At 41.0% G+C, this 15,909-nt stretch overlaps 1 protein-coding gene across 1 annotated transcript; it reads left to right on the top strand.

Moving 5' to 3' along the window:
* The first annotated feature begins 295 nt into the window (after positions 1–295).
* On the top strand, positions 296–15,557 carry LOC139653135 (transmembrane protein 255B). Its single transcript, XM_071530092.1, has 9 exons — positions 296–347; positions 3,278–3,417; positions 4,165–4,227; positions 7,943–8,032; positions 8,813–8,893; positions 9,190–9,275; positions 11,656–11,815; positions 13,996–14,121; positions 15,408–15,557. Exons 1-9 carry the CDS (start codon positions 296–298, stop codon positions 15,555–15,557), a joined length of 948 nt encoding a protein of 315 aa, XP_071386193.1.
* The last annotated feature ends 352 nt before the right edge of the window (positions 15,558–15,909 follow it).

Genomic DNA, 15,909 nt, shown 5'->3' with positions numbered 1-15,909 from the left:
GGTGCGCTTGAAGGCAGCAATAAACACAACGCTCTCCCGGCACAGAATTAGATATTTCCAACTATGGGTGGGGAGATTTCCGACAGTCCTTGAAGGCAGCAGGAGTCACTGCACAGCACACGGAGCCGCTTAGAAGGAGGCGCCCGCCTGTGAAGCTCAGGGCCAATCGTGCGCGTTATTAGGTGAGATTTGCGAGTCTGCCATAAAACCTGTGGATCCGTATCGGGAAGCTGTCAGACAGAAATCTGGATTTCAAAGGAGTGGATCTGAACTGGATATACTCCTCAGTGAAAGCATGACTATTGGACGGATCCGGGACAAATCGGAGCCAAGGAGCTCTGCAACAGGTAACTTACCGGGCTTGAATGCAGCCGAGGGGCGGATGGGCCACTGTGCGCGCTGTAGGACAGACACAGGCTTTATCGGCTGCAAAAGTCAGTGAAAGAGGAAGGCTGATTAAAAATATATTTTAATCTAAATTTCCAACAACAACCTTAATTCCCATAGTATTTCCATACGGACTTGCAGTGTGTCTGTGGTGGGCTGCTCAACAGTGAGTTTTTAGTGACCAACCATCTTCAACATATCGTATTCATTTAAAAACCCAGTTAATCTCCTTTATTATTATAATATTCGGATAGTGAGTTATAGTATGCCTATGATGGACTAATTAATATTGAGTTTATAGCGACTAGCGGAGCTCCGGTACGAAAGTAACACTTTTTTTACTTTACTCCGGTATGGTGAGAGTAATAAATACCATATTATATAAGAAACAACATGCATGTGTCCCCTTTCAGATGCAACTTTTCGTATGTTTCTGAGTAAAACGATCTGGACATTAACAACGAATCTTGCAGACCCAGTTTTATATTTGTGCCAATTCACCAAGCCAACGTTTTAGGCTACATAGCCTAAATATTCTTTGCATGAAGTTACCAATGTTGCGTTAACACAATATTTTGACGCATGATACAAATGAATGGCAACAAGCATCCTATTTTCTCATTTTCTCCCAAAGTATTTAGTGGCTGAGGTTGACAATTCTATTTCAATTAACTAATCAGGCTGAACTTGCAGCTTAGCTATGACAATATTGTAGCACTGTGGCGTGGCTAGTAGCCTAGTCAGAAAGAAGGAGAGTGAGACAGTAATTCTTTTGCTAGCTCAACCGAGCCCAGATTCATTCCCTGCCACAGCGAACAGTCTACCGGAGTTGGAGGTGCTCCCAGAAAACAACAAATAATTTAAGAAAAGTGTTTTATGTTCGGTTTAAATGTCTATGTATACTCTATTTATTATATATTTTGTGGCATAATCCAATCTGGGGACCCGGGTTTAATTCCCGCCAAGAGCCAATTTCTCATGCTTTCAAAATCTTCAATATCTATGAATCAGAAGTTGTCTTAACTTTAAATACTGCCATATTGGCTGAAAATCAAAATATTTTTCAACTATTATTTTTGGTTTGTAATAGTAGCCTAGTATTGAAACTCAGTAGTATTGAAACTCAGATTCAAAACCGTCATTAGATCCTGGCATCCTAATCATAGTTTTTCTGCATTCTTTTCTAGAGATAAATTTAGCAGGTTGGGAGCATTGGCAATTCTATGGATGATCAAGTTGAGATGTTTTTGGTCAAATGGTTTGTGACTCACTTCATTTTGTTGTCAGCTACACTGACTTTTTAATGTTGATGAGGGGGAAACCCTTTTTTTGTGTGATGCGGTTTCTGTTGCTTATTAATTATAAATAGTTTTAATATTTGTATAATTATATGATTAATTATACTGTTTTAATTTAACTGGAATTAATTGTTCAATGGATATTACATTGTTTTAACTATATCTATATTCTTGGGAGTTTATTGTGGTCCTTGGTATTTGTATGAAGGTATTAAAAGTGTTGTTACAATTGCCCCCATATGCTGTTACAATCGCCCCTGCATGTGGGAGCAGATGTAACATTTGACTTCTAGTGTTTCAATCAATATTGTGACTCTAACATTGCTTGTAAAAACATTTGATGACTGTTAACAAGTAGAACACAGATACAAGTTACCTACATAAAAATTGTATCCAAATAGTTCAAGAGGTTTTTGAGTAATGACATCAAAACCAAACATTGTTACAATTGCCCCCGGTCTCCCCCACATTAGAAAAACTCCTATCTAAATATAATTTTGGAATCTGTTTAAGCCTAACAACTGAATGCAAGTCATGTTGCAAATTCAATAGCAAAAACAGGTAGGCTAAACCAATCTGTCCTCTGTCTACAGTCCACAAACTTTAACAGCGCCCTCTATCGACAGGCCCCTACACACCCATTAATCTAGTGAGAATGGAAAGTGGAAGCCTACACAAGCTTATCTTTTTTGAAAGATGATGATAACATATAGAGATACTAGGCTATTAAAGATTGCATTCAAATTCATATTCAAAACAGTTTTTTAAATACAAAAGTGAGATGAACTCATAAAATATTTTATGCCCTCATTGAAATATGGGTTGAAATATGGGTTTAAAAGCTGAAAAGAATGATATATTGGTTTGTAGACCATATTTGCATTGAATAGTTTAGAAGATGCACATCTGTATTCGTTGTGTTACAGTTTAGAAAAAAAATGAAAATGAAAATTTTTGATCACAGGAGCGATGGAATTAATTCCACCATTATGCTTGAATATGCTGAGATGTAATCATTAATAACGTTTGAACTATACTGGATAGAAACATGGGGGGTTTGGATGGCACTGTTTTTCAAAGTAAATCCAAATATGATTTATTGACCCTTGAATGAAATAGGCAAGATGTAGGTAGACTCCCTACATATTGTCTGATGATTCCATGATGTTGGAATGTGTCGGGTATCACGGTGGATCAGTGGTTAGTGCTGTCGCCTCACAGCAAGAAGGTCGTGGGTTCGAATCTCCGCCCCAGTCCTCTCTGTGTTCAGTTTGCATGTTCTGCATGTCCATGTGGGTTTCGTGCGGGAGCTCCGGTTTCCTCCTACAGTCCAAACACATGACCCATAGCGATGGCGTGAGTGTGAGTGTGCTTGTGATGATATGTATGTAAAGCCCTTTGAGAGCCCCTTGCGTATGATAAAGGGCTATATCAATAAACTTGACTTCTGTTCTATTTTCATTTGCCAAGACACTCACAGCATGTCAGCTAGTGTTCACTTTTTTTTTCATTACAACTGCAATTGATTACAGTTTTTGTAGTCCTCCTGTGCCATTTAACATGACTGAGGGTTTCTCCTCTGTGCGTGTCAGAGATGATGACGAGGGCCAGGAGAGCTCTGTGGCTGGTACTGAGCATGCTCAGTCTGTCCCTGCTGATGGTGGTCCTGGGTGTCTACACAACAACCCGCACAGAGAGCCTGAGCGTCTCTGGCTATGCCTCTGGAGTCATTGTAAGTTCTTGTTTAGTCATGCCCCTTCATCGCTGACATGAGTTATTCCAATAGTAAAATGACAGCTTGTTCTGGTTAAGATAAAGAAAGGAGAGATGTATGGTTTTAAAGTTTGAAGCCGCGAGGAAACCAGTTGGAGGTTAAAAAAAAAAAAGTCAAAAGATCATCTGGCATGTGATGGCCATTTATGAAGTTAGAGCTGCAATCCTTGGTTTTGCTGTGAATAATTAAACCATAATTAAACCAAGTCAAATAGCCTAACTATATCTGTATGGAAATTATATCTGTACAGTATTTCTATACCTCCATCCTTTGTATTGAATGAAAGAATGTCCCTACTGTGATCCCTTGAAATAGAAGGTGGTCCAACCCTCTCTCACATGCTTCAAAGTGCACATAATGTCTTCATTTGGCTGTGAATGGTTAAGGAATTTTCTGTATTTGTGAAGACATTAAAAGTCTTAAAAAGTCATAAATTATTATCATGTGAGCTTTGATTTCTTCTTTGTTGTTTTAAACAAATCCTAAAATTGATGTATAATTTTGGATGAAATGCATGTTCTCAAAACTGCGCTTGATGAATGATTTTAACATGGCTTTTAAAACCTCATAATTATTTCCTTGTCATTTACTGTCTATGGAACAGCTCCAGGGTCTACAGTACATCTTAATAACTAAATTTACTGTCCCGGCCACAGTAATTTATGAAATTGAGTGACCGTGTTCACTGTGTTATGCTCTCTGCAGTTGGCCTTTGGCTCGTTCCTGGGAGTTCTTGGACTCTGCCTGGAAGAAAACCGCAAACAGCTGGTATCTGACACACACACACACACACACACACACACACACACACATACAGGCACACACCTGCATCCTCTGTCATCTTTCATTTTTCACTCTAATGTCTTTTTTCTTTTCATGTGCACACCAATGGGAGTATACTGTGGCCGGGAGGGATGCTGTATTTATGTTAGGAAGGCTGCCCCGCAACATTTAGCAGAGATCTGGGGGCCCTTTGACACTGGGGTGGGTGGAGTGGATGGTTGGGTGGGGTGGGGGAATGGCTGGGTGGGGTCAGGGGTCACCTTCAATGCACAACTCAGATTTCCTCTGAAATCTAGTAGTTAACCCCTTTACACCCTGACTGACATTATCGCTGCTTATTTGGAGTGATGCATTCAAACCCAAGACGCTGCACCTTTACACCATTACATCATCTTACACACATTTCTCCGTAAGTCAGCATGCCATGTTTGGTATCTTTGGAAACCAGGGATCTTGACTAGAATGTAAAATAAAGTTGTGTGGGTCTGAACAAAGCTTGGCAGCACAACATGTGCTTGTAATGATGGACCCAGCAAGGTGGAAGAGGTGTTGGGGTCGTTACTGGAAAAAAGTAATACATTTAACTGACATGACCGTGCCAGGCTTACTTGTGCTCAATGGGCCAACAAATATAAATCCACATTAGCAGTAGAGGTAAATAATAAAAGACAGACAAAATCTTTCTTTTAAAGTTTTTAATAAAGAGATGCCTACAGCATTAAATTTAGACTTTCCTAGTCGTTTTTACCAGTTTGTTGGCTCGTTCATGTTCGCTGTACTCGTAATTCCGATATTTCCCACATGATTTGAAGGCAGGATAAGATGAGGGGAATCATTCGATAGATGTTGCGCCAATAAAGAGGTTAAAGAGGCTAAAGAATCTTACCCAAGTAAACGACCTGTTAGATCATTCTGTTAGATCTGTTAGATCATTACATGTCTGGATTCCTGGCGATAAATCCTGGTTTGGAGTGAGGAGCAGTGAGGAACAGCAAGACAAAGTTGTAATTCTTAAATCAGATTATACGGTCTGTTCTTGCTGAATGGATCTACAGTTTTCCAGATGCAATAAATTTGATACCTTTCAGCCAAACGAGAGGCAATTTAGAAACCGCAACCACCTGGTTTTCATTGTGCAGCGTCTGAGTATATTTGTGTGTGTGTGTGTGTGTTTATCTGTCATTTCATTCAACAAAGTGCAGTATGTTCAGCGCTCAGTCTATCCGCTCCTGTGCTTTGCTTTCCTACAGGACTGCTCTCACATGTACAATACAGCTTTGCTGTAGCAGCAGGACAAACAAGGGAAAATAGACCGAGATGCTAATACTGCTGTCCTTCAACACACATTCCTGATTTTCTAAAATACAGCTGTAGATTAAGCGACAAAATCCAAAGCTGTTTTGGCACATTTGTTAAACAAAAGCATACGCCTGCTGATTGTTCTCACCTGTTCACTGCTGACGAAGCATATCCAAGTTTTATGGCAGTATTAAGTTAAATTAAAGAGGTAATGGCTCGCAGGTTGACAAAAGAGAAATGCAACATCTATTACTAACTTAAGAGTGGCAGTTAATGTGATATTTGTTAAGAGAATGTTAGCACAAGCACAGCATGACAGGGAATTAATTAATGGAAAAAAGGCATCATAAGCATCACAGTACTTCATTCCCACCACGACAAATTGCAGGTGCATTGAATAGGCAATCCCATTCAGATCAGAATTCATATATTAAAAATTGGTGTAGACTTTCTGCATTTTATCGCTAGCTTAAATATTTAATTCTCAAATGATTCAGTGAGTGTCTGAATAAATCTGCAACATAACAACAACATAGGCCAGTTGGATAGCCCACATAAAAAGGTAACTTATCCTTCTACTACATGGTATTTTGACCAAGTGATAATAAACACAGACAGGCCATGCACTAAAGCAGTCCAAAAGAAAATGACATTATAATAATAATGCCAGTACTTTTATCTTTGACTTTTCTAATCCATTTCTGTGGGCTTGCGTTATCAGACTAAAAGGTCTGCATCTGTTTTTCTTTCTCTTCTGGCCATTGCTGCTCCACTGTTGCACTCCTGCCTGTTCACACCAAAAGCCTCCCAGCAGGTCCAGGGCCACTCAGGTGCCATCTGAAATTAGAGAGGACACACATTTTCCATCAATAGATGCTCTGTGTTTTGTCTGTTGTCAATCTAGCCTGAGGGATTGGTGGATCTAAATTTGCTCTGCATAAAACCTTTTTATCTCAGGGCAAGGGGCTTTTTTTGTTTAGCTCAAATAAAATGAAGTCCAAAAATAACAACAGGTATTTGATAAGGTTCAGTATAGGCACTTATTCTATTATGTCGTGTCTGCTATTATCTACACTTTGGTTTGGGAAAATAGCTGCAATGCCAGAACTCCTAAATGAGTAAAATCTTTTACTGAATATCAAATTATTTAGCTCAGTTATACAACACTACACACACTGGTACGAACAAATCTAAATTAGTGAAGAATCTCAACTTGTCAGGTGGTTAACATTGGTTTGGCAGATGCTGTGTCATAACTTAAAAATGATTCTCATAAAATGGCTATTTAGCTCAACAGCCAACAGTTGTGTGTGAAGTCATTCAAGTTTATTTCAAGCTGCATTGGTCTTTGAAGCAGACGACTCTATCATAACACAGACTTACTTTAGTCTTAAATACTAATCCAGGCGGTGGATGGTGAAAAACAAGGATTTAAAACTGAGGAACTGGGCCTCAGCATGGTGGGTAATGCGTATTAGATAATTATTATTTGAAATGCATTGTGTCAAAACAATGGTAGTTTGTATTGCTCCTGTCAAAACCAGAAGATCACACTGATGAAGGCCATGGGGAACAGGCAGTTTTTGGATGCTTAGAGGAGGACAGGACTCCCACTGGCGGATGGTTGTTGGCTGAGACTGATTGTGCTTGGATTTAAGATAGATATGCTTGAATTCTTGTTTTGTCTCACTGAAAAGGTCAGCTTCATGTTAACGACATGAAATGTCAGAGAAGGCATGAAACTGTCCTTCTGTACTGAATAATGTTTGATTGTGGAATGTCATTTTTTCATATTTAGCGTGTTCGACCCTTCACATTTTTTCCAAAATGTTATGTTTTCATATAATATGAAATATAATAATTTCATATAATGATTGATGAAGACAGCATCACATTATCCTGGATATCCAAGACGCACTCCCAGCACAGCGCAGTAGTCGCTAACCCTAAACCCAAACCTGATTATATTGCTGTGTTCACTACAATCACTACAATCACTACCGAGCAGCCAGCAATAATATTATGAGTTTGAACAGTCAAAGTTCAGACATTCAGGACTATCACATTTCTGCTCTGAGAGACTGATACTGGCATTAAGGGAGATTCTTTGAAAATCTAACCTAACTACATATGGCCTCCATATGTCACCTCTCAACCTGTGCTCCCGTTACTATCAAGTGGAATTTTACTGGGTATCTCTACAGTTTTTCATGTAATAATAGAATATTAAACTTTATATGTATAGCCTTTTTTAATACAAAACTGCAAGGAGTGTGTGCATCGTGCTCACCCAGGCAGCACACATGATAAAATTGGATCAAAGCAGTTTTTCATACAGCTTTTCTGTGAATGTGTATGTGGAAATAAGAATAATTGGCCTGTTTCCTTGTTTCCTCTCCAGCTGACTGCAGCGATCGTATTCCTCAGCTTTGGGATCATTACTTCATTTGTCTGCCTGGTGATAGATGGGGTCTTCATTATCTTTAACATGGTGAGTTGCATACACATGTATACATTATAATGCTCAATGTCATATTTGGAAAAAGAAATGAAGCAATAATAGTAGACCATGAAGCAATAGTAGTGCTGGTGGGGAAGCTGTAGCCTCTTCCCACAGTGTGTGCCAACATCATTATGTTGACAGTGTTTAGTTAATATTATTTCGCAAATGTTGTTCAGGAAGAGTTCCTGCAAATAATAGCCCATTTTTTCTAACATTTGCTTGGACTGCCAGATGGCCCAAAATCGTTTTTGTTTTGTCAGAAGATTGAGTACAAAGCCTCCCAATTGTGAAAGCAAGTTAGAAAAAAAAACATTAGAAAGCCGAAGAACATTTAAATGAGTAAAGAAGAAGATTCTAGAATCCTTGAATCCTAGAATCCAACCTTATTAAAAAAGATACATAGAGTTTAGATCTTTTGAGTTTGAATGTTTTGCATGCATTACATTACCATTCTGCTACTGCCAATCACCTGACACACACATCCTGTTTATATGTGTGGTGTTTTTATATGTATTGGAAGGAAATGTATTAACTACATACACCATTGTTCTGTTTCATTAAATCATATACTCTATCGAATTGTATATATACAGACTCACAACTCAACACTAGCTTATACATTTCAGTTTCAACATAGATGTGACCATCTGGACTATATTGCGTAATGAATGTCAGTTAATTCTGTTTTGTGCTTTTTTTTTTCCATCAAAAATGGATATTTGGTGATTTGGAATGAAACATTTCTTCATACATCTTAACTCTTGCCAGGACATTCGTCCTCTGAAAGCAGGGAGATGTCAGTTCTACAGCAGCGGCAGCAGCTACATCTATGAGAATTACTATGCCTCTGTAAGTACCAGTGTGTAGATGTGTGTTTTGAATGTCTAAACATTTGAATATTTGAATTTGAATATCTTTCCATTACAGGACTAAACTCTTTTAGCCGGAGCTTACTCATTATCTATGTCGCACAACATTCCAATTTGTCTCAAGACAATAATTCTGTCACAACTTTTGCATTTTGTTAGAGGCAGTTTGCCACATTTGCTATAGTTATGTTGAGTTGGATCAGCCCCATGTGGCACTTGTCTATGTTAGCCCTGCAGATGGAAAGGGTCTACAGTGTCATCTGCCTCCTCTTGCAGGTGCCGTGTCGTAATCTGAAGGAGTCGTGTAGCATGACGGTACGAAGTGGGACTTGCTACTGCTGCGACCTGTACAACTGTGCCAAGTGAGACAATCACACCATCATCAGACTAGGAGATGAGAGAGAGAGACAGAGAGACAGAGAGAGACAGACATGGGGAAGATGATCTGTTCAATAATAAACAGCAGACTACAGACATCTTCACCCATCTTCACAGATATGTCAACTTAAAACAAAAATATTTTCCTGCTTTGTAGACTTTGAGTAAGCATTCAACTCAATTTGGTATGATGGCCTTTTTCTAAAATTATTTAAAGTGGGATGGCAGAAAAACATACATCATCATCATGTATAAAAACTGAAAATTGGAGACAAACCAAGTTTTTTCCACAGAATCGCGGAGTCAAGGCTGCGATCTCAGTCCAACGCTCTTCAATGTTTACATAAATAAATTGGCAAAAACACTGGAGGACTCTGCAGCTAAGAGTTTTTATTTGTATTCAATTTTTAAGTTTAAGTTAGTTTTCAGTGTGGGTTTGGTAGCTTTAGTTTCATTTTTATTGAGTTTCAGTTCTACTTATTATTTTGGGTGGTGGAGATATTTTTTAAAGGTATAATGATAGAAGTTCAGAACAGGTATTTTGTATATGTTTGCAACAATATAGTGTAATACCAATAATAAATCAGAAATTCTTTTAAAATGTCCATCCATCCATCCATCTTCAACCGCTTATCCGAGGTCAGGTCGCGGAGGTAGCAGTTCCAGCAGGAGGCCCCAAACTTCCCTTTCCCTGGCCACATTAACCAGCTCTGACTGGGGGATCCCAAGTTGTTCCCAGGCCAGCGTGGAGGTGTAATCACTCCACCTGGTCCTCGGTCTGCCCCGTGGCCTCCTCCCAGCTGGACATGCCTGGAAAACCTCCCTAGGGAGGCGACCAGGAGGCATCCTTACTAGATGCCCGAACCACCTCAACTGGCTCCTTTCTATGCGAAGGAGCAGCGGCTCTACTCTGAGTCCCTCACGGGTGACCGAGCTTCTCACCCTATCCCTAAGGGAGATGCCACCCTCCTGAGGAAACCCATTTCGGCCGCTTGTATCCACGATCTTGTCCTTTCGGTCATGACCCATAGTTCATGACCATAGGTGAGGCCACTGGAAACAAGTCCGACTTACTACCAAGAAGCCGGCCACAACTCTTGCTTTGGGCGTACAGAGATTGGATATGGATGGCCCTCAATAGTGACCCCCGCACATCATACTCCCACAGCACCTCCCACAATATCTTTCGGGGGACCCAGTCATAGGCCTTCTCCAAATCCACAAAGCACATGTAGATCGGATGGTCATACTCCCAAGCCCCCTCAAGGATTCTTGCGAGAGTAAAGAGCTGGTCTTTTGTTCCATGACCAGGATGGTTCCTCTTCAATCTGAGGTTCGACTATAACTATAACCCTCCTTTCCAGCACCTTGGAGTAGACTTTCCCAGGGAGGCTGAGTAAAGTGATACCCCTGTAGTTGGCACACATCCTCTGGTCCCCCTTTTTAAACAGGGGAACCACCACCACTGTCTGCCACTCCTTAGGCACTGTCCCAGACTTCCACGCAATGTTGAAAAGACGTGTCATCCATGACAGCCCCTCAACACCCAAAGCCTTCAGCATTTCTGGACGGATCTCATCAATCCCCGGGGCTTTGCCACTGTGGAGTTGTTTGACTACCTCAGTGACTTCCTCTAGGGAAATTGATGTTGATCCCCCATCAGCCTCCAGCTCTGCCTCTATCATAGAGGGTGGGTTAGTCGGATTCAGGAGTTCCTCAAAGTGCTCCTTCCACCGCCCGATTACCTCCTCGGTTGAGGTCAGCAGTGTCCCATCCTTACTGTATACAGCTTGGATGGATCCCCGTTTCCCCCTCCTGAGGCGCCGAACGGTTTGCCAGAACCTCTTTGAGGCCGACCGAAAGTCCTTCTCCATGGCTTCTCCGAACTCCTCCCACACCCGCTGCTTTGCTTCCGCCACAGCTGAGGCTGCTGTCCTTCTGGCCTGTCGGTACCTTGCAACTGTTTCTGGGGTCTCCTGGGATAACATAGCCCGGAAGGCAACGCTGACACTTCCTCTGAGAGCAGGACTCATGGGATATCGCCATTTCGTGGTGTAGTTAGTGTTTAGGAAAAGTAGACAAAAATTATCCGGCCAAAATGCATTCTCTTTTTTACCCCGCGCATAAACCAAAAGATTTGTTTTACAAGTAGACAAGATAGTTTTAGTTCAGTTTAGTCTAGTTTTTATTTTTTATTTCAATTACCTAGTTTTCATATTAGTTTTAGTTTACTATAATCTAACTGTAATCAAGTAAAGACACATGCCATTTACAAATGACACTGCAGGTTTGAATCTGACTCAGGCTATGTTGTCATCCTGCCTCTTTCCTGATAATAAACGTTGCTGTTGTCCTGTTCTGCAGTGGAGGATACCTGGACAACTACTATGAGTTTGTTGGAGTGCGCGGCTGCCAGGACGTCCTGACTCTGTACATTCTGATCTGGATCCTCACCAGCCTCAACCTTGTGGCCTTCTTCACAGGCTTACTGACCACAGCAGTGCTAGGCAGCATCAAGGACTTGGTAAGACACACACACACACACACACACATTAAAAAGTCCATATTGTGTGGGCCTGGTTGCATTAGGGTGCATTGCACCCTGAGATCCCATTAAAGCACAAGGAAACATTTATTTTGGTTAAATAAAAACCTTGTTTTTTTATCCTAAACACTGGTTCCTGCTCCAATGGGAAATGATAACTTTATTTTTTACTCAGAAATGTCTCTTTGCCCGCCAACACAGCAGTATTGTACTGCCAGTTTCGTATCAAAATGAAATGACAACCAAGAAAGGTTTGGCGGGTCATATCCGGCAGTTAAAGACCTTTGTCATAAAGACCATGGGCCGTGAAAGGTGATAACATGCAGCAGCAGGCCAAGGGCTTAACCCTCATCCATACTCCAGATGTATGCTTTACATATGCATTGTATTGCTCAGTGCAGTCAGTGTCCCACTGGAGAGGGGGATGCAGGTCAGAGAGTCCTGGCAGCACGGAAAGTTGTCTAGATTTTCCCGGTCGCCAGCCACACTTTTCTGAAATCCAAGCCCAGTGTGGGCCCCACCGCAGAGGGGTCCGGTCTGGCTCAGGGTGCAATGCAAACCCAATCCAGACCTGTCAGTTAGAATCATCCTATGATCAGATGATGAAAATCACATTGAAATGACAAGCTGTAGGCTAGTAAGAGGCCTGGATCTCATCAGAAACTCTTTGGAGGCTGTTAGACAACAACTTAACGTTTACCTTAAGTGGCATTTGAAGAGGAATAGCTTGGTGTGTTGGTTATTTTGTAAACACATTTTGAACAGATTTAAGTGTCGGTGCTATAGCACAACTTTTAATAGATCGAATGTGGCTCATCCTTAAAATAAAACTACTCAAACTTCATCTGACATCATACCTCAGCATGGTCAGAGATTTAGTAGACTAGTCAGGATAATTTGACAGCCTAGACTTCCAGTCTATTTCAAAGTGTACTTAAGTTTTATTTCAGAGTGGGTTCTCCACTAATTTCTGGAGAACCACTCCAGAGATTACTGGCTGAGACAAGAGACAAATTAAAACACCAGAGGCACCCTGGTTGTATTTAGGATGTCAATTTCACAGGGGCTATCTTGTAGAAAGTGATGTTTGCGGTATTTTAAGACACCAAATCACATACATTATCTAATTTTCTTTTCTGTAAACAGAGATCCGTTGGTTGTCTATGTGCTGTGGTTAGATGGTGGGAAAACAGTCGCTGCCAAGTGAGAAGCACAGAGAGATAATGGTTTCTCATAATATTCCCCTCCCATCTATCCAAATGTTGTGTTGTTAGTTGTATCTGCCACCACAGGGACAGATGAGTTACAAGTAGACATTTATCATCCTCACACCCGGGTTGCAGTCACACTGCCTCAGTTGAGATCAAGACAACACTGAGGCCCAGATTACAGTTACTAAAGGTTTGCACAGGGAGGAGTACATGCACCAAACTGACCACATCAGAACGCCATGCACTTCACTAACTGTGCATAGTGAGGGGAACGCTGCCAAATAGTGCTGGTCAAAAAATAAAGCCTATTGGCGAGCTCATGCAATTTCAGATTGTTTTGTGCTTGCAATTGGTAATCTGCTTGCGCAGTGCTCCGTTCTGGGGCTTGTTTGCACCACAACTTGATTTGCATTAATTTCTTAGTGAATAAGACGAAAACTCGCACGCTTAAGCAACTGTGGAACAAAAAAACCCAGCAGATTGCCCTCGCAACACAATCATAATGAATCTGGACTTGAAACTAGTCAATATCAAACTGAGACCAAGACTAAAGGTGGACTAAGACCATGATCAGCATCAAGAAGGTTAAAATAGTGTGCAAAAATTGCTATAACCTGCTAACCTATAAAACTGCTATACCATAATACTATACATATATTTTCTATTCACAATAGTGAAATCTTCTGCTGCTCAGGCTTCTGAAAGATGTCTAATCCAGGCAGTCACTGGTGGGAGACAGTTCAAATAATAAGCTACAGTATAATCATATACACACACATATATATTATGTTTATGTGTTTGCATAATAAACAAAAGATGGTTAAGGTACATCCATAATTTTTAAGAGCTGCATATCAAAATGTTATGTCTGTGTGTGTCTCTGTGTTGTTTATGTGTATGTGTGTGTGTGTGTGCGTGTGTGTTTGTGTTTCTCTTTAATAATGTCAGAGGAGTAGCAGCCCTGTGACCCAGTCTTCTGAGAGCAGAATGTCCTCTCCCACAGCTCCTCTGTTGATGGACGCCAACACACACACAGTACACCCGCTCTACCCGGTCAGTCTGCATTACACCACACACACACACACACACACACACACACACACACACACACACACACACACACACAGACACACACACACACACACACACACACACACACACACACACACACACCTCCCTCACCTTGAACCAACATCTATTCAACATCCCTTATCACTTACTCTCTGCTGATTGATGAAAACCATGTATCTTCTGTAAGTCAACTTCGCTGAACCTTGCTGGGGAAAACTGGCTGATTTCCCTGTTGACTGTAATTAAGAATGGATTTTAAATGAGTTCTATGGGTGCTAGGATGATGGATTTTGCTCAGTGCATACAGCACTATGTATGTATACAAGATAAATTTGAGAAAAGTCAGATGTCAAAGTGCTATGTGAGGGTTCACAAGTTCAAGAAAATAAGGCAGAGGGATCGTGTCACAGGGAGATTAAACAGGTGGGCCGAAAATATGTGCAGTAAAATCATTTTTTATACAAGAGAAAATAACTAAAAATCAAATCTTCTATATCCATCTCTAGCCTTAATAAGCAGAGTGTCTGAAAGATGCTTTCCTTTTCTAGTTGTTTTCAATGTGAGTGAAGGATTTTGCACTCTGCTTTTGCGTAGCTGGGCGTCTCCTGTTTTTCCACACAGTACCATCCAGTGCTTCGCTAAACAGTGAAATTACGACATTCAGGAAGCCTGGTTTATGGCAGTCCCATACACTTCTCATTGCCATGGTATCAACTGTATACTGTCATGCATACAGTCCACAGATTTCAAGACCAAATTTCTTAATTCATTCACCTCTGTTCATCAATATGAATATAAATTATTCAGGCCGATGAAAGTCTTGTGTCAAATTTGTCCCGGCGCTGTTGCCCCCCACTTGCATCAGCTGTCATAAATAACAGAGTTCTGCCGCTGCGTGAACCTGAAAGTATGACTGGCAGATTTTTCTTTATGATATACACACAGAGGTGCATCGATTGGTCAGTTTTGCTGACGTCTACACTGTCGGTGCCGCTGTCTTTAGAATGACAGATTTTCCAATTCAAAACTGTTAGAATGCCCCGTCTCCTCCTCAGACAAGTTTAATATGAGATTTTGTTACAATATTTTTGGTAATGGCATAGTGGCACACAGTGAGTGTTTTACTAATTGCTACTATTTGTTCTTTCTTTTTTTCTTTCTTTCTTTGCTCATTCCTTCCTTCCTTCTTTCCTTCCTTCTTTCCTTCCTTCCCTCGTTCCTTCCTTCCCTCCCTCCTCCTCTCCTTCCTTCCATCCTGTCCTGCTCTGCTGTGTCCTGTGTTCATCCAGAGAGGCTGTATGTATTTCCCTTCAGCAGAGGGGGAAGTCGCCTCCCAGAGTTTCCCTTCATCACTGAGCCCTCACACAGAGTCCAGCCCTGCTCCCTTCGCCCCGCTGTCCAACCTGCTGCCTTACAAAGTCCCGGGCTTCTCCGCCTGAGTCCGCTGCACTGCTCCACCAGCATTCTTGCTCCACCATTGCTCCACCAGCAAATGGAGACCTAACATATCCAGAAAGGACAGGCTATTATTATTATTATTGTTGGTGGTGCTGTGAGGAAGGGAAGCAAGGGGACAACAAAAACAAACCAAAACAGAGTATGAGAGATGCAGAGATGCTAGCCTGACAGTCATCCTGAACAATATGCAGTAATATAAATGTAATTTTACATCAAGAAAATCTAAAAGGGGACATGGCAAGCAATTCGGAGGAGTTTAAGACTCATGAAGCGCTGAATTTACCTGCCAAGCAATGTTTCCACTTTTTGTTCATGTGTATGAAAAGAATATAA

This window comes from Centroberyx affinis, unplaced genomic scaffold (assembly GCF_046629955.1).
Source record: "Centroberyx affinis isolate AG114_WGS23_722 - 3 ecotype Tasmania unplaced genomic scaffold, CSIRO-AGI_Caff_v1 ptg001882l_1, whole genome shotgun sequence".
NCBI classification, from domain to species: Eukaryota; Metazoa; Chordata; class Actinopteri; order Beryciformes; family Berycidae; genus Centroberyx; species Centroberyx affinis.
The sequence above is the reverse complement of the archived record's forward strand: the minus strand, read 5'-3'. Positions and strand labels throughout refer to the sequence as shown.